Source organism: Nipponia nippon, unplaced genomic scaffold (assembly GCF_047370975.1).
Source record: "Nipponia nippon isolate SJK-2023a ecotype South Korea unplaced genomic scaffold, ASM4737097v1 scaffold_15, whole genome shotgun sequence".
NCBI classification, from domain to species: domain Eukaryota; kingdom Metazoa; phylum Chordata; class Aves; order Pelecaniformes; family Threskiornithidae; genus Nipponia; species Nipponia nippon.
In genome coordinates, this window is record NW_028262331.1 from 12085018 (window position 1) to 12104741 (window position 19724).

At 41.0% G+C, this 19724-nt stretch overlaps 1 protein-coding gene across 10 annotated transcripts in view; it reads left to right on the forward strand.

Moving 5' to 3' along the window:
* TPST1 (tyrosylprotein sulfotransferase 1) overlaps positions 1-19299 on the forward strand; it is a 32411-nt gene extending 13112 nt beyond the window's left edge. For 6 of the 10 annotated variants that reach the window (XR_015703516.1, XR_015703511.1, XR_015703512.1 and 3 more), the window contains 5 exons: positions 4372-4570; positions 14447-14497; positions 16213-16288; positions 17323-17370; positions 18767-19299. Coding sequence is in view for 1 of the 10 variants with exons in the window: in XM_087752013.1 (XP_087608139.1) it covers positions 4372-4570; positions 14447-14497; positions 17323-17340 (268 nt within the window). In the remaining 9 variants the exon portion in view is untranslated. The remainder of the gene's footprint in view (positions 1-4371; positions 4571-14446; positions 14498-16212; positions 16289-17322; positions 17371-18766) is intronic. The other 4 variants (XR_015703517.1, XR_015703518.1, XR_015703519.1 and 1 more) reach the window with 4 other exon arrangements.
* The last annotated feature ends 425 nt before the right edge of the window (positions 19300-19724 follow it).

The window sequence follows — 19724 nt, forward strand, 5'->3', positions numbered from 1 at the left end:
TCAGAGATAATCTAAGGAAATTTAAAACACTACTGTCTATTACAGCTTTGTCTTCTCACAGAGCTTTAATTTACCACATGCCTGGTACCAAGTGCTTCAGGCTGTTTCATAATAGTATATTAAAATCAGAACACTCAAATTATATTACAGTTTTTACTGGCAGGAGCAGGATATCACAAGTACCAAATCATCTGTATTGAAATGTGATGTTTATTTAAAAGACACTGCCACATAGGCCTGGCCTCTGTAGCATAGTATGGAGAGTGTGAAGATCTAGATAAAAGTAGTTCCTTAGTTGTCTGCAAAGTATTAGGTAGGGTGGAAAACCTCTGAAGTCAAAGAATTCGCAATGTTTATAATCTACTGAGGCCGTGATACTGTGTAAAGACTTAAGAAAATGAGCAGAGAAACCTGCTTCAATCATCTTCCACTCGCCTTCAAGACTTTCAGACAGACTCAGCCTCCACTTCGGAGGCAGAACGCCTGCTCAAGTCGGGTCCAGCATAAGATGCCTGGAGGTGTTTGAACTGTCGAATGGTTTTTGAAAAGAAATCTGACAAGAGTTTGTTGTCTTGAAGTATTTAAAAAGACTTCGAGAAAGAGATAGCAGTATTGCTAAAAGATCATTATAATGATGTTATTACCTGGTAGCAGAAAGCGAATGTTTAAGAATATATTTTTAACTCATCTGAAATCAAGATTAACTCTGTCAAATGAAATCTGTATCGGATGAACGAGGCTCTAGGTCAGCGTAAGGTGTTTTGTTTTCCATTGTATATAGAGTTAAATTCTGCGTGCGGGCTGTTTCTCTTCCAGGGATGAGCTAGCCACCCAGTGGCTTGTGGAGTTCTTCAGGCAGCGAGCTGACTCCATTTTTCTCTTTTTCCAGACTCAGTCTTATGCAATAGTCTGGTAATAGCAATATTAGATACTAGACAGTCTGTATTTAAGATTCTGACTTTGTTCCCCTGGCTGCTTGATTTGAGGAAACTGTTGGCTGCCTTATTCTCTTCTGCATTTGCTTAGTAATCCCTGCTTTTGCTGTTGCTCACGCAGCCCTAGCCTCACTGGTGTTCTATTTTACTTAGCATTTTTGCCCCTAATTTTGTTTTTTATCCAGCTGCGAGGAGAAACGCTGCAAGGGTTTTAAGGATGTGCACCACAGCATTTGTAGTAGTGCGAAAGCTGTGGTTTGAAGTAAGTGCCAACGTGGCTGTTCAAGGAAGGTATTATGGCTGGACTACATGCTATAACTAGTATTGTTAATACAGCTCTGGCATCTGCCTCCTAACTGAAAACAGCTGTGGTGACCACTGATGCAAAGAAATGTCACCCCTCTTATAGCAATTTTTATTAGGCTTATTATGAAAATAGCTGTCTAGGCAAAATGACTTCAGAATATACTATTTTTAATACATACCTTTCATTTGATTCTAGTACAGATGTAGGAGTATTTGGGGTTAGTCCTGTGTTCCGTGCTACCAGCTGCTTTCAAAGCTGGAACTGTTGCTGCGGTTTTGCAGCGGAGCCTGGAAGCACTGACCAGGCAGCGTTTGCCATGTGCACACATCACCAAATTTGCCAGGACGTGGTATGTTCCCTTGTTTGCTTTGTTTGGATTTTAGGGGGTGTTTTTCCTCCCATCTCGTCTCTGCCTTCCCCCATACTCCTCAGATCTTCTTTGGTCTGAAGAATCTTTCCCACCAATTGTGTTTTACTTTTCTTCCCACCTTAACTCAAAGGACAGAAAGGGATTTACACAGAAGACCAAATGTGGGATAGTATATTTTTGAATCGGTGCCTAGGAGCAGCTAAATGCTTGTGTCTTGCCAACTGTTAATCACCACGAAATGTTTCATGCTGAGCGTATTGTTAGCAAAGACTGAAGTGACAGTGGGGCAAAACATACACATTTTAAATATGCCTTTACTTCAGGACGAGGTATTCAGACGTGTACTGATTTAGGTCCTAACTGGTGTATAGCACCCATTGTTTTGGGGTTCCAGTAAACTATTAGCCAAGCCCATGACCTGGTCCTCACAGTATCACCCTTATTTTAAACAGTCGAATCGATCTACAGTTCTGGTGAAGGGATTTTGGGCTTGGCTGGCTCTGAGAGGGTGAGGACCGTAAATCTTACACTTCTCAAACACCTAGTGGTAAATTGTTCTTGAGGGTCCCAGCCACCATGGTTCTAAGGACTCCTGACTGTTGCGGTGCTCTGTCCTCTGCCTTGCCACTTCCAACTTCGGAAACTCAACTCTTAACAGCTATTTTCTTGCTAATTTGATGTGAAGTCAGGTGCTCATCTTTTAATTATAAGGATCGAAAAGGCAATGCCCAGACTTCTTAGTTTGCTACACAGACTTGTGATCTCAGGCCAGGAGCGCTCAGGAAGGCTGAAATTCGGTCACACCTCTCTGGCCCCAGAATCCCATTCTGAGTTCCTGCCTTTGGTGTGAGCTACTGAAAATGGTTGAAGAGAGCAAGGCTGAAGATCCTGGGGGCTGTCTTACAGATTTTTGTTTGTCAGGTGCTTACTCATCAGCTTCCATTAAACACCTGCAGCAATCTGGGAAGGCCCTGCTTGCCAAGACTGTTTCCCATGGGTGACCATTTCCCTGTCTGGTTTGTTCTTTGTTGATTGTGTTTAAAGTACCTAACTTACTGACCTTCCAGTATTGTATGACTAACGTCCTTCCTCTGTCCTGGAAGAAGTTTAGCTATGATGACAAGTAAAAAAGAGTAACAAGGTAAAGACTGGTGTTAAGATCAAATCGAGTTAATGACTGGCAGACATGCACGCATAGTTTGTAATTTAAGGCTTTCATTGCACAGGACAGCGTGCATCTAAACGGGATGCCTCTCGCTATTGATTTAATGTTTGCTGTGCAGCAATTCTTCAGCCTCTTCTTGGACTCGGGAGGTTCATTAGATAACTGTAATCAAACTTGTTCCTCTTGTGAGGTGACTGATGTCAGTCTTCGGGGCAATTTGACTTAAGTTCAGGCTTCTGGACTTGGAAACTATCAGGAGTATTTCAGGAAACTTCCGTTTATTTTTCTCAGAAGAAGTTTTCTCATATTCTGCCTGCTGTATAACTGAAGAATTAGCTGCTTGAGAACTAATTTGAATCTCGGTGTCCGCATTCTTTACCTTGTGTAGATGAGGTACTGGTGCTATACTATGTACTATTACTTTCCAGTATAACAATTTTGTTTTCTGGGTGGTAGAGCTTTTTGAGATCAAAATTCTTTATGATGTAAATGAGGCCCAGGAAGGACGGCAGCCGCGAGTGGATGTGACAGCCGTAGGCTTGGCATCGGGGCTGAGGCAGGTACGCCCAGCCGGCAGGAGCTACTGATGGAGTGGTGTGCCTTAGGGTATTACTTGCAACGCAGATGCAGATATTCCTTTAGGCAGCTTATATATACAGACCTGATTTTTAATTTGCCTTAAAAGAAAGATAAACCTTGACATCCAAAATGCATGTGCGTTCTTTCTGAGTTCAGAAAAAAGTTTTAAATTACTTGGAGTAAAAACGCAGAGTTTTAAATTACTCAGCCTGTTCCGAGTCCTGCTGGCCTGTTTCAGAAATAAACACAGTACAGAGGTTGTACGTCTTCTAATCTAAAAGAAGCAAGGAATGTGGGAAAACAAAGTGATGCCAGATTTCTTCCCTTGAAAAAAAAAAATGACAAAAACACACAACAAAACCAGGGTGCAAGAATGAAAATGACTTTAGGACTGTTGATTAAATGAGCAAAAAATCAACTATTTACTAAATACAGTGCATATGACACTGCTACAATTATGCACTTGTCTTTAAGAACTGTGTAATGACCAACCGATCAGTAAAATGAATGGTTATGAAAAATATTATTGCAATCTATAGCTTTCTGTCATTTCTGTATGTTTCTTTTTATTAAAAAAAAAAAATCGGGGGGGATAAATGGCACATGGATTTTAATTTAGAATACAACTTCCAAGAGCATTTAAGAGAATGAAACAGCAAATGTGGGAATATGCCAGTGGGAAAACAGCTTTATATTGTAGGCGTGTGCGTACTTTTCACTTGACAGCTCTTTGGCTTTCATTGGTGTCGTTATGTAAAGAACTTGCATCAGTACATCCTGTGTGAAAGCCTAAACCAGAACGCATGCGTGAATGTTGTGCTAGTTATTCTCATTTTAGCCTTACGTAGTAAAACTTCACTTCTCATCAGCTCTGTAGAAACATGAAATTTTGAGAGGGAAAGAAGAGGAAGGGGGTGAAAAAATCCCAAACAAACCAAGCTAAAGGTCTTAATGCTAGTGAGGAAGCAAGGATTGGTTGGAATGCAAAATATAACCTTTCTTTCTCCCCCTGCAGGGTTGAAAGATCTACTGACCAAGTAATCAAACCAGTCAATGTGGAAGCACTGTCAAAGTGGGTTGGGAAGATACCTGCTGATGTTCTGCAAGATATGCCCGTGATTGCACCCATGCTAGCAAAACTGGGCTATGATCCGTATGCTAATCCACCAAATTACGGAAAGCCAGATCAAAAAGTTGTGGAAAACACAAGGAGGGTAAGGTGTTATTGTATGTTTAATTATTGACCAAATGGATGTGATCTGTAGAGTAGAAGTCTTGTGTTTTGTTTGGGTTTTTTTAAGTCTGTTCCTAATACCTTTTGATACTTAGCAATATGTTTTCCTTGCCGTGGGGGGAAGAAGGAAGAATTCTGTGGGACCTTGAACACTGAAAGTCTGGCTCCTGCTGTTTGTCTTCAGTTTGGTTCATCTTCCTTTACCCCAACCCCAGGCTTGAGCTGTGTTCTTTGGTGTATGTAGCTGAACCTCTCGAACTGTCCAGATAGTTGGGGGACTACCTAGTCATGGGAAAAAGCTGGCTTTCTCGCCTGGGTATCAGACTTGATTGATGAGCTCAGGTTTTTATACATGAGGGTTGGCAGAAGCTCTGTCACGAAATTACACCCCAAATACTTGGTAGAATTTGAAAAGTGACCCATGGGAAATGGCCCAAAATGATCAAAATGTCAGACTTTCCAGTTCTTTCCTGTCCTTTGTAGAACAAACAAAAGATGGAGGAAGGTCTGGTGCTGATTAACCTAAACTTAAGGATTTTAGTCTGAATTTAATGTTGTTGGAATTTGAGTAGTTAGGCTATACAGCTGTTTATCCCTGGAGGTATCCATTGAAAAGCTCATTACCATTGTTTGAAATAAGAATAATTAACTCTATACTTCTGTTCTTTTGAGAACGTATACTTTATTAAAAGAAGGTGACTTTTGCTGCTGCAGCAAAGTAATCATTGGAAAAATTGAATTAAACGATTTAAAAGGACTGTCTTCCACTAGCCTTCCAATGTTAAAAAAAAAAACCTGGTTGGTATGCTGGTCGGCTAGACACTAATGAAAAAAAAAATCGCTTTTTGTGAGGTCTGTAAATGTTTTGCATTATTTCTTTCTAGGAGCCCTCCCTGGGAAACTTTGATGAAACAGCTGATCAATGTATTAAAGGATGGCAGGTTGACAATTTTCAGTTGTTAGCTCAGCATGGCAAAGGCAACCCGCCTCTTCTGGAGGGGGTAGTGGTTTGCATCTTATAGGTTTCCTGGTACTTTACTGTTTTAAAAGGCTCACAAACAAGCTAACGCTTCTGCACTCAGTTGGAACCCTTTAAAAAAAGTGTTCCGTACTACTTCATGGAGCCCTGAAAGCAAAATCCTCATGCACCTACTTGTACGTACTGTAAACAGTGACTCAGATTCAAGTTTGGATTGTAGTGCAGTAATTGAAGGTTGGTTATCTCGTACTGATACAACTTAAATAAGTTTTTACGGCATGGTGACCTTTCTGAGGCCTCTACCTGTGCATGGCAAGCTCAGTCTGAGTTGTAAAAATTGTGGGGATTTCAGTCGCTTACTTTTGGGTGGCTTCTTGAAATCTATTTCAGTTCAAAATGCAAGAGAGAAATTCAGGTAATAAACAAAGCCACAAGCATACCTTTAAAAAAAAATCAAAACCTAATCTAAAAGGCTGAAGTGCATTGAGACTTTTTCACAAGTTTACTTTGAAGCATAATTAGTTTGTTTACTAATGTTAAAAACAGCTGTGAAAAACTGGAGGTTACTGTTATAGCTGATCCAAATATTGCAAGTGTATGGAACACTTGTTAATATTTTGACTGCTGTGTTTTAACTTAATAGTTTTACTTACAGCCCAAGATAGCATTTTAACTTTGTTATTTATTGTAGTACCCAGTATATATTTTCCTAGTCACTTGTTCTTTAACAAAATCATTTTTGCATATATATGGTTTGGGTAGATAAAATGAGGGAGATGTCCTGAATTAAGACTAAAATCCAAAAAAGCAAAAGGATTAAAGACTGCTGATCTTCAAAACTTACAAGGTTCCTTTTGAAAACAGAAAGGAATGAGGCTTTCAAAATGTTGTGTACCCCAAGGAGCCGTGTAAAACGATGGCTCAAGTCGGTGTTCGAGTTTCCATTAGGACGGCTCGAATTCCTCCCCAGTCGCTCTGCTTTGTGTCCTCCCAGCAAATCCCTGCTCCGACCGCCGGGTCCTCTGGCTTTCTCAGCGATGATGGAAACACTGATGTCCTGCCTTCCTCGGGTCTCAAGATTTAAGGCTTCCCAACTCCCAGACCAGTTTGCTGCTTAGGTTGCCTGATTCTCGGGGCAGGAGGCTCGCTGCCCTCTCGGGAGTGCCAGGCCTCCTGGCCACCACGCGTCTTGCCTGGTGAATCGCCAAAACGCTGGCTGCTGAGCTTGGCCTTGAACCAAGTGAGCTTTGAAATAACCGATACTCTGGTTGGTGATCCGTGGGAGCTGACTCACTTCTGAAATGCTTTGTTTTGTTTTCCCCACAGCTTTATTTTGGTTTTATTTGGGGAGGGGGACAGATATTTCAAAACACTTTAAGGTGTTTGGGAAAAGTCGGGAGGGGCAGGGAGGAGGGAGTGGGAGCTGTGATGTTAGTTTTGCCTGTCAGGGATAGCATACGCTGCCCTCTGGGTTTCCCCTGCTCTTTCATGAACCTACACTAATTTATTTCTTGCTGCTACAGCTTGGAGAAGAGGACAGTTATTAAAAAAAAAAAAAATCTTCATCTAGATTTTTTCCAGCCTTTAGGAACTGGCACTTGACAAGTTAAGTGTGTTATTGCATACTCTTAGCTGGTGAATTTGCAAATTACTGTAGCACTAATTTTGTTCTTTTTAAATTTTAAAATTTCTTCACCTAGGATAGTCTTTCACAGAGTTTTGTACTGGGTATACTGTTGGAGGTGAAGCTGTCCAAATAAAACCTTCCCAAAGTTACTCTTCAGTACCTAATAAGAATCTACATAAATCCTGCATGTAACCGTTTATCGCACACTTTGTGCTTGGAAGCTGTTCTATTATGTTTATATTTGTGGTCTCGGAGAACTTCAAACGGAGCACAGAACTTGAATTTTATTCACTGAAAACAGATAAAGTTTAGATGTCTAAAGCCGAACTGTATCGTGTTCGTATAGTAACCCCTCAGCGACTAACTTGAAATAATGTTGAATTACCTGACACTTGCTACTCCGGGAGCATCGGAGTTTCTGGGTCGGTTTAAGATGGTGTGAGCTAGCGCTTCAGCTGAAGGAAGCTGCCCCTGTCTGGCAAACGGAAAGCAACAGTAAGGGGAAAGGACTGAATCTTTTTTTTTTGTGTGTGTGGTTTTGAGAGGGGGAGTTTTTCAGTTTTGTGGGGGTTATGTAAGGCTGGCGTAAACTGAGCGGGGAAGTTGCAACAACAGGGTGGAAACCCAGCGCCGCGGGAATTACTGGCAGGGGAGACTCTGGCTCCACCTAAAGATGGAACAACACTGTGTCATCGAGCTCATTGCTGTCAGATATGTTAAAAAACAAACAAATCGGTTCTTGTTGTTCTGAAGAGCTCGTGTTTTGTACGAGTAAAAGCTTTTTTTTGTACTGTACACACAATCATAAAGCCAAGTGGAATGGAGTTAGGAAAATTGGTCAGGATGCAAAACATACTTGTAGCTAGAAAGCCTCTTTTGAATGCAGACAGTTCAGCACTTTATGACTGAAGTCTGTGTATTGTAGAAGAGAATTTTAAAAAATTCCAAACTTTAAACTGCGCGATGTCTTTGTTCTAAAATGTGCTTAAATGCTGCTTGTAGAACAGCATTTATACGACACTGCACTAACTGCACTGAGCAAAATCTATCACTTCTTGGAAAAGACTACAAGTTAGACTTATACTCAACAGTGCAAGTACCGATCCGCTGCTGCTGTTAGTCCCAAAGGTAAGAACCGCCGGTGTCAGGGTACCTGAAACAAGGGCTAGTACTGGAGAAAAATGGAAAGGAATGGCTAGCGTGGTGCAAAATCTTGGCTTCCCCTAAGCTTTCTAAGCAGTTAAGTCCTGTTCTTGTTTTTCTCTTCTCCCTTCTGTCCCCCTGCTGGTGACTTGCATGTGTACAAGTTAAATATTTTTCTTTTCTTCAGTCTGGAAACAAAATGATGATTCTCACCAGCTTAACAGTGCACAATGCTTGAATTACAATTTCCAAGTGCTTGTAGGTAATGCAAGGAAAACAATGCTCTGCTGAACACAGATTTTTCACTTTAATGTTACCTGCCTAGGACACCAAAATGTTCCATGCTCCTGTAATACAGCACAAAAATAATAAGATGCAAGCAGCGTTTGTACTTTTTGTCATCTTAGTTCTGGTTTTGTTTTATGAAGTAACAGAGCGTGAAGCTAACTTAATCTCTTCTTTTGCTGGTCTCAGAGTGCTCTGTGGCGTTATGAAATCAGACATCTCCGACAGTGTCTGCACTGGTGGAGGACAAATCTAACGAGTATAACGGATTTTTCTGATGCTTTCAATAACAAAGCCATTAACTTTTTATCTGTTTTATGTTAGGCCTAACAATATTACCTCTTATGACACTTTCCCTTGCCTCGGTTAAGGAGGGCAGAGCAGAGGGACCAAGGTCTGAATAGCGGCATGCTGTTCAGCAGATCTCTGCGTGGGACCTGCTCAAGAGGCAACCCGCAGTTATTCAGGGACTGCGGAATTGTGCTGTCTTGTGGTTTTCTTGCCAGCCTGTTGCTGGTCTGTTCATTTTACTATGATTGCAAGTGTCCCTTCCTTATAGATACATAACTGACTACTCCCCCCCCCGAGTTTGAACAAATTCTGCATCCTGAACATAAAGGAAAATAACATCCTGTAACTAAAAGGAGTTTTCATCTGCAAATGATGCAGAAAATGCAAATAACTAAGCTGTCTGAACTGGTAGCCCAGTCCCTATATGATGAATTACAGAAGCAGAATATGTCTGATATGTCCTTATCAATATTGTGGGTTTGTGTAAAAGTGCATGTCAGCAGTTGAACAGAATATACCGAAAGTGGAGAACAGCTCGTCGCTGCCAGACTGACTTGTGCCCAGTAGAAACTGGCTTATTGTTGTTATGGTTGGCTACGTGGTTTCCTTTCACATCTGTAACATATTACTTCAGATTTTCTTTGGCACATACTTCCCACTAAATGAATTTGTATGCTTGGAATACATACTCCAGTCACTTCTTTTAACTTCTTCATGAAGTTGTGTTCCTTGCCCTGGAGAGACGGAAGTGTACAGAATTCTATAGAAAAAGCTGTGGTTTTCATCATGACTGTTTAAATACGGGCGGATTCTTCTAATCACATCTGAAAGCTGTTCTCTCTCTGTTTCGTGTTCTGTTGATGGTACTTTCTGCAGTAACATCTAAAGGAAAACAGAGTTCTATTAACCCCTGGTTTGTGCCCGTTTTAAATTGTGAGGAAATGTCTCCTGCTGTTAAGAGACGAGACCTCCAAGACAATCACGATTTCAAGACTCTGTATTTGAGGTTTTAAAGACAAACAATCTATGATAAAGGGTGCGAAGTACACTTTTGCTAGTGCATGAGAATAATTATGTTGTCAAAGATGTGTACTTGTGGAGGTATGCTGTAATGACAGGCCGCTCAAGGCCGTGCATCTCTCTTTATGCTGGTTAAGCATAAAGGCATTTGGCTTTGTGGGCGTTTTCTCTGATATTTAAAACAAAAATGGGGGTTTCTGTTTCATCTGACTTGTGACCACCAACAGCACAGACTTTCTCGGCGTCCTTTGCATTTGTTTAATATTCTCTTTAGTGGGTGTTTCTTCCAGCATGTGGATTCCCAACTGCATTGTTTTTCTCCAGAGGTGCTGATATATTTTTTTTTTTTAACCCAACTATGCATATATATGATTAGTAAGGCATACAGAGTTATTAACAAACAAAATACAAAATTAGCTATGCTTGCAAGCTGCCTCTTGGTAGACATGCATAGGCCTGTCTAAAATCTTGCTCTTGTTGTTCCTACTGGGTAAATATTCACATCTCGGATGTCCCCTTTCTTGGCAGTTCCAGCAAAGAGGTGAAGAGTTGTGTAAGCTGCCTTAAAAGTTAAGGGAAGTCTGAAAGAGCAAGACGAGGGCGCCTCCAGGTACTGTGCAGTAAAGGGTTGTCTCTAAAAGGGGCTCTGGTCTGGTTTTGCCAGTGCCCCCCTGCCTTTTTTTTTTGACAATTAAACATCGATAGCTTTGTACTCTGCAACTTTGTTTTGGAAATCCAGCCAGCCCAAGTACGCTTACTTGCAGACTAACTTTTAGACAAAAAGACCCGTTATCTCTGTGTGCTGGAACTGACCAAATATAATGTGACTCTTTCTAAACCAGGCTTGAAAGTGGGTGAAAAGGAGCACTTTAATCTTCTTTAAAGATGAATTATAGGTTACACTTCTGAGTTACACTTCTGTTCTTAAGTTTTCCTTGTGTATTCATAAAGGTTTTCTCAGAGAACTGGATGTGAAATGTGTTTTCTGATCTCTTTTTGAGAATAATACGCATTTAGTTTGGCTATAAGAATTGCTTTGTTTTGGTTTTTTAATAGAACAGCTTGAATACTGCCAGCACTGAACAACAAGCTGACGCAGGCTCCAGATTCCCCCCCCCCCCCCTTGGAAATCCATTTGGACTTGCAAAATAATTCCCTTAGAAATGGTAAACACCACTTCTGCTCCATTTTACTGAATTCTTGCTTAGACTGGAAATCATTCCAGTGTCCTGCTTCTGCCTCTCTGCTGCCACTCTGAAGAATGTGTTTCAGACTTAGAAATTGGTCAGAAAAGAATTTTGAATCTGAAACCTCTTAATTCCTTTGGCTGCACATCGAGTCATTGTTTTTAGAATTTCTGGATTGCAGTTGATCCCTGGGTTTTGATTCAAAAGGGACCACTTACTGGTTTTGGAGCTACTTTAAACCAGTTTATATACAGTCTCAGTCTTGACAAAACCAGCATTCTAGATTATGTCAGTTCTGAACCCGAATGAGGCACACTTGTGTGTGAAACCTCATCTAGACACATCTTGGGCCTGTCGTTGGTCAGATTTGCCTTTGTAAATTGTGGTGTGAAAATCATGATATTTAATGTGAACATAATATCAAATGCCCTTGACTATCCACTGTTGATGCTTATTAGGAGTAAATGCTGTTGCTACAAAGGACGTTACAATGGTAAGGTTTTTAGAGCAGACAAATGTATATATAGATATGACATAAAAATTAGACCAAGTCATAATTGCAGGAGAAGGAAAGAAGCAGGCCTCTAGAGAGACAAACATGGTTTTGGTCACTCTGGTTCTGAACCAGTCGCAATGTACCGTCATCACCAGTATTAACTGGTTTTAAGAATTCCCAGAGAATGACTGCCGTGGTTTGCCAGCACAGGTGACGCCGTCTGCCTGTTTCTTCCAACATCAGCACTAGTCTAATGAAAGACCCTGGTTTTTCTTGTGAACCTTGCCAGGGTGGTTCTGTGGCATTTTTTGATGTGATAATATTGTTGATCTGTAACTTCCATTTCTGCTCTCTAGAATACAGCCTGCATTTTAATGGCTTGGTTAAAAGCTGCAAATATGAAATACTCTCCTTCGTTTATAAATATTTATAGTATATCGAGGCTCCAGTAAGCCACATGATGAAAGCCACACTGGTCAAAAATTCAGCAAGGTTTCCATGGCAATGACAGTACCCCCGGCTGAATATAAACGAGCGCTGTGCCTATCATTTGGAATCAGCCTTTCTGCCTTATCTAAAACATGGAATATCGGAAGGAGGAGTTCTACCGCGTGTGTACAACAACTCCTACTCTCGTGTTGGGACTTAGTGAAGCCTTGTTGTGTGGGTATGTTTAGCCTGGCGATGGAGTGAGGAGAACTGCCGGCTCGCAGGCCCGCTCCAGGTGAGTCGGGGTTTCGTGCTGCCGGCCTGTTCTGGGCTGCGGCGTCCTGCAGAGAGGAAACGCGAGCTGCCTCGGCTGCAGCCCTGGGCCGCTGCAGCATCCCGGCAGCAGGAGTGCGTCTTTGTATCCCGGTCATCTAGGGAAAAGCAGAGAAAGTAGAGATTGTTAATAAGCATCCCTTGACTGCCCCAATCTTCTTCCTTTGCTGCAGTTTGCAAACCAGGGAGCGCAACTCTGAGCGAGGCTTTAGAGTAGCCCCGTTTCCATTTTATGGCTTTATAGAATTTTTCTAACTAGGTTTGTGGCTTTTGATTTTTATGCAATTACAGCTATACAAGACTACAAAGAACTCCTGACATGAGGGCGTTTGGTCTTTTTGTTTCAGTAGATGGTAAAACTCTTCGAGTATGCTTATTTTTTGGGGGGGGGGGAATTAGTACAGAATACTTCCCCCCCGCCCCCCTCTGGAATGTATTCCAGTTTAATCTCGGAAGCAAACAGCTTTTAAGAAGTATCCTCTAGAGAGAAGACAGTATGTTACCAATTTATCTCCTAATTGGTCAGATAGTGGAAACACTTGATGGCGTGGCTTTTGGAGTGTTTGAGGATATTTATTGCTCGCTCTTTCTCCAAAGAGTGTTGTTTCAAAAGTAATATTATGCTGTAAAAGATCAGAAGCTGTGGTAATGACAAATTCTCATGAACTCAGGCTGGTAATGAGGCTACAATTGTAGAAATTCATAATCATAAGAGTTGCTGGCTGTAACTTTGTGAAACAAAGGGGAACTCTTCTGTACTCGTATGTGCAGCTATTAAATCTATATGCCTGTTAGTATAGGAAAGGATTGTCCCGTTGTTTGGGTTTTTTTTACATTTCTGTAGATGAAAAGCAAATTAATGACTACATGGTATGAAAATAACAAAGGAAAACTTAAGCCTTACCCATCCCTGTGCTCTGCCTCCAGGAGCCGGGGGTTGCAGGTGTGCGGTTACAGCCTGCGGGGGAAGGAGTCACGGGTCTGGTCTCGCGCGGTGTTTGCGAGGTGGCTCACGGCCTGACACGGCGTACGTGGGGGAAATTGCTAGTAATACATCTGTACCTGTTACAATGGTACCTGTGTGTCTTTAAGGATTAAAGCAAATATATTAACTTCCTTTATCTGAAAATTACACCAGCTAGCTAGGTAGAACGAAGGCACAGATACATGTAAAATAGGGTAGAAGGAGATGCTGACGCTCCTGGAGTGTTGACCATTTTAACAGAACTGAAAGCGAAGTTACTGGCACTTCCAGCCTTTGATGGTAGTTGTGTTGTCTCCATAAACTGTATGAAAACTAACAGAACTTTCCTTTGCCATCACAGTAAGGTGGGGTCGCTTGTTCAGGTGTGAATCTTCTGTTTGCATGAACGATATGTATTTTGTACGTGACACACACCATGATGCATCAGAAAATGTTGCATTATGTGACACTTGTTGATTTTCTAAGTTGTAAAACATAAATGTTTTTGAGAACTGAATGTCGGTCGTTGCCTGGCTGGTGTGTCGGTTCTGACGCGGCCTGTGAGATCACGACAGGCAGCTCTTTCAGAAGACTTTAAATGGAGACTCTTTTAATTCTAAATTGTAATTAAGCCCAAAGGGAACTTCATTTATTGAAGATGCTAAAATGTGAAGCAACAGATTTGTTATGTGAACTTTGAAACAAAGTACGTATTGTAGCAGCTCACTCTTGGCGTGTTTAATCATCCTATTAAAATTCTTTTCCTAAAAGCATAGTGAATGGATTACGCAGGACTTATTACATTTCAAGCTTCCTCAAATTATTATGAGTTACATAGTTCTACCATTTTAATGCAAACAAGGTCAGAGTGCAGAGTACAGCAAGCCCGGGACTGAGCGAACAGCCGTAGAACTGCTTCGGACGACCAGCCTCGTGAATAAAACCTACGTGTACAAATCGGTTGTGCTCAGCTCAGGTAGAGCTGTTTTAGCATTACTGGATGCAATAACCCAGAAGAATCCTCCCCCCCAACAAGCTCTTCAGCATTTCAAACAGCAGTGAATGCTAGCTTTGAGTAGTATATTCTTTTTTGTTTTTGCAGGTCTATAAAGGTGAATTTCAGCTTCCTGACTTTCTTAAAGAAGTGCCACAGGTACAGTATTGGATTAGTTTCCTTTTTGCGGGTGTAGTGACAAGTTAGCACGCAACCCGTGTTTGTAAACCACGCCTTCATAAATTTGATTGTCTTTGCTCGTAAGAGAATATGTGACTAGAGATTATAAGAGAACAGCTTATCCATGAGACTGACTCTCCAGTGCTCTCGCACTCAGCAGTCCCAAGCCTCGCTCGAGTGCGTAACCCCAGCGTTAACAGTGTGCGCCTGCCAGCCGAGGCGCCTGAATGTTGCTGTGGAGCTCGAGGGAAGTTTGACTCTCTTCTATAGACCAAATTGCAAAGTTTGTTACTTGTAGAGAAGCTTTCTCTTTTGTTGCCTTGCATAAATGGTTTAAAGCAAGTATGGTACAGAGAGCAGAGATAAGTAAGGAGAGATTTTTAAAAAGAAATACTGCTGTATCGGGCGAAACAAACAGTTCGGCTATGTATAGTGATGGTGTATTGACTTAATGAAGCGAGCAGAGGAGAGCAAGAGCACCCTTCAAATGCTGTTAATTGTCATCAGCTACCTAAGGGACCTGACCTTTGCAACAGCGGTTGGAAAAGCCGAATCCTTATCATGGAGCGCGCTCAAACTGCCAGATCTCTTGATACCTTCCCCAGCTGTGTGAATGTGCCCAGGGAGGCATGCTCCCAGCCTCGTGTAGAGATGATGGAGAGGCTGTGGGCTGTAACCGCCAGCCCGTTCACAGGCACAGGAGCTGGTGTGGAGGATGGCATCCCTTGCTGCTGGGCACCTCTTCCGTGTCCCCTGAAGGTGACAGAGCAGAGAAGGTGGCCGAGTTCCATGGAGCTGCCTGCCGGAGTGCTCCCTTCCACTCGCTTGAAGGGCTTCTCTCTGTGTGGTTTTTTTTTTTCCCCTCTCCGATGTGTAGTGAAATTAATTCTCTCTCCCATAGCCTTGCAGATCTAAGCTCTGCTAATCTAGCCATGAAAAATCAGAGCAGATGATCTAGACAAGGAGCAAATCATTTAATTCACCTTTATCAAAGAAATAACAAATATTTGTATATTATTGCTTAAATGAAATATTTTATATAAGTAGAACATGTAGCAATTGGTTTTGTTTTCTTGAGTAAGAGCTGCTCAACTAGGCTTATAAAAAATACCAGGTTTTGTAGGCTGTATAATTGATGTTAAATGTCTAAATGCCATCTAAAGCGCGCTCTACACTGTGCTTTGATAGAAAAAGCAGGAAGCGGCTCATCGCTGTTACTGTCACAGGGTGTTCGGGTAAACCCAAGTAGGAAAATACTTGGTTTTTTTCAATTCCTCCTGCATCTACAGGAGTGCAGTGTTGCAAAATGGGGAGAGAAAGCATTTTTAGGGGCACTTTGCCTCCAGGATCGTGTCTCTCTGCCTGCGTTACTTTATATTTCTACTCTATTTCCCATCCTTAACGATACATACAGTACAGAAGTTTATTTAGAATGTATGTGTAAGTAGCCTATCGACAGTAAAAGAATTTGCAATATCTTTACTTTTAAAAGCAAAAAAAAAAAACCTAATGGGCACAAGCTTTCTTGACCTTGGATCGCCAATATTGGGAAAAGACTCTTTGACTTTTGTTAGATGTAGAGATTGAAGAATACACAGGAGAACCTACCACATGCAAACAAAGCATTTGACTTATTCCGTTCATTCAAATGAAAATTAATGATTAAAAAGGAAAATTGGTTTCTTTTGTTCCAGCCAAAGAAGACGGTAGAAAGGAAGTCTCGTGGCAAGATAAAATGAACATGGATCAGTAAAGTCGAATAGCTGTAGTGTCTGTTTCATGTTTTCAGAACATAACTTCCTGCTGTGGGCACCAAGTCTTTCTGATAAATCTCTGTGTCATCTCTAATGTGGGCTTTGCTCTTTTCCTGGATGTTTGCCTGCTCTCACCTCTGAACAGTTAGTGCTCATGCTTTGCAAGTTGTGCTCAGCTAATAGAAAACCATCAAGAACCTGGCACCGTGCAGCTCGCTGTGCTGTTGCTCACAGCATTGTTCACTCTCAACTGCTGGCCACGAAGTCTACGCAGCTTAGCGGCAAGACAACTATTTAAATGTGTGCTGCTTAAAAGTTGCTGTCAGCAAATTGTACTGAGAAAATGCGCTGTAGTTATTGCTAATGCTTTCAAATGCAATTATTGGGGTTATTGCAAGATGATCTACAGCCTTACAGATAAAGCTGCAGCATATATGGCTGCAAGCGTAGGGTGTGTCAGAAGAGGAGGAGATTAAATATTGCTGATAAGGATTTCTGGAAAATGCAGGGAGCTGAGCTATCTTTAAAACTTGACACGCTGCGTGTAGATAGCGTGCTAGCAAAGTTAATGATCCTTGATCCGCCTACGGGATCCGTTTGTTAAATTACGCTGTTTGTATTTTCCTGCTGCCTTGTGATACATCAAAAGAACTTGGCCCGCAGTTACTAGTGCCTGTCCTCTTGCAGGCCATACAGTAGGGAGGTTTCAAAATGGGACTCTGCTAAATTTCAGGAGGTGGATTTATGCAGTTAGCTTGGTATGATCACAGCATTTACCAAACTCTGAGCAGATTTATCCAAAGTAAAGAAAGTTCGTCTAAAAAGCAAAAATAAGGCGTGTGAAATAGCGAGAGTATATTGCTTAAACCACAACAACTGATGCTGGAGTTGAAATTGATGCTGATAGTGTTTTCCTTTAGTATTATACTAAAGATAAAATTAATGTAACTAAACAGCTAGATGGTTTTGAGTACAAACATTGCTGATGATGATGGTATTTTTTCCTCTAATGTAAAATAGCTAATTTCATTTTAATTATTTACTTGACAGACTGAACCTATGGAATAGAAGATACGATGGATATTTCTTGCACAGAAGGTAATAAAAGAGCAAGCAGTCCTGCTTATTTGCTCCTCTTGATTTAGTTAAGGTGATTTTTTTTTAACTTGTGTAAATCCATGTAAGATTCTGGGTAAGAAAAATATGAAGATCTGGATCTTGATTCAGAATCTGTGAAAATCACATTGAGGTAAGTCCTAGTGGTGAGGGCTACAAAAGCATCGTTCGTGTGCTTTAAGAGTCAATGCAGTTCTACGTGGCTCATCACAACTCGCAGTACTGGGTTGTCAGCACGATTTTAGAGCTTGGAATTGAAAGGAGTGCATAAAACCGTACCGTTCTTCGTCCAGGCATTCTGCAGCAGAGTTTCCTGCTTGCTTTAGTGTCTGTGTCTTTCAGCACTGTGGCATACTTGCGCAACAGATTCCGGTCCCCATTTTAACAGAATAGCGAAACTTTTAAGGATGACTCTTAATCATCGTTTTCTTCCTTTTTTAAATCTATTGCCCATTCTAGATAGAGGAAGTGGCTGAAGATGAGCTGATTTGTATCATTTGCTTTTAGTATGCCCCATAGCCAGTATTTTCAGTAAACTGTATTTTAGTCATTGAATTAACAATGGCAAGATTGCCCAGGGAAGTCGGAAAATTCCAGCCTAGTCAACAAACGAGTGGCGCCAGATTTACTGTATTAATCCAGGATTTTTACTTGTCAACCACGTTATCAAATGTTCTAGCTTGACAACAAAAGATAGCAAAATGCATCCAGTTTAAATATAGCCAAAAGCAGCATGCCACACAAATATACCTAGTGTAGATATTTATTATGTGGCCATAGAAATAGCTCGCTCTATAGCCCTAAATATAGCCAAAAGCATCATACCAATTAGAAATAATGGATATTAACGTTTTCCAAAGGTTAATTGCAGGCCTTAATTCTGAAATCGGTAGGGAAGCCATAATCTTTTAATGTAGTCAGTGTTAAAATGACTGAAACATCTACTTCATTGAAAAATGTATTTAAAACTACAATATTTCTATCTAAAGCTGCTGTCCGGTTTCTGAGAAACCAAATTGTTAACTCCCTAGCGGTAACTACCACTGGTGCATTGCCATGAAAGAGACGCTTCCAGCGTGTAAATACAGCCCACTGTCACAGGTATTTTGAATGTAAGTGCAAATTCAGATTTTTTTTTTTTACATCCAAGTATGCTCCAAGAAGTAACTCTAAAGATAAATGATGGGAAAGGCAGCCGCGTTCCTTACAGAGAAGTTTTTAGTGCCTGTGGTTAGTCTTGACTGACTTTTTACCTACTGAGATGATGGGGCTTACACTTAATTATGCATTATTTCTAATTACAAAATGTTGTCAGGGATAAAACCGGAATATTGCATTGAAAGCTCAAACATAACTTTTTATTTTTCTTCTTCTTTAGGAAAACGACTGCTGCCTTTTCAATGGAAATGGCCTGGCAAGGACTGTCGCACTGACATCAGTGAGGTGTACTGCTCATGGCCTGCTTTTTTCAGAATTTTCTCCCCCGTTTCTTTCACACTGTTTTTGGTCAAAATTTTGTTGTTGTGAGCGCATGTAAACCTGTCTAAAAAAAACCCCACTGATGTTAATATAGAACTGTATTACACCTGCACAACTATTTTTTTAAGGTTTTAAAAAACACAAAGCAATGCCTGTCTTTGAAATTGCTATTCTGTCTTAATTCTGCAACTCCATCTTCAAAGACTTTTTTTTTTTCCCTGTAGTAGTTTGGTTTTCAATGTGTGCAGCTTTCAAAAGAGTGGTCTGTGCTTGCCCTAAAAGATTTTTGGTGGAACAGTTGTTTGTTTTATTCACGTGTGGAAATTGTTAAGTATCTTTTATTTAAAAAAAAAAAAAGGTGATAATGTACGTATAATTACAGTTCAATGATCTTTTGTATTTTATTTTTCAAAATAAATGCTTTAAATGTGATTTTTCTATTAATGTGTTTGCATCAGAGTTAAGATTTAAATAATTCGAGATATTTACGTATTACTCAGATATGATCTAATATCATAGATCTGATCTAATATCATATATAGGTTTGGATCTCTCTTTAGTGCATTCAGTTTGCTTTTAATAGCTGGGTGATGAGAAAAAGTAAACTGGAGTATCCTTCTGAGAGGGATAAAGAAGTAATATGAGATTTGCTTGCTGAAGGAAAAAGCGGGTAACTCTTGGCCTATTGAATTTGTTCCCCAAAGCCCTTTTGTTCAGACAGGTGCTGCTGGGGTGCGACTGCTTCTGACAGCCCTGCTGTGAGATTGGTACCCTAAAGGTGCGAGCGTCCGTCGGCCGGCGCGGAAGGCGATGGTTCCAGTAAGGGGGGCTGGGAGGGCTTTTGTGTCTCGCTTTCT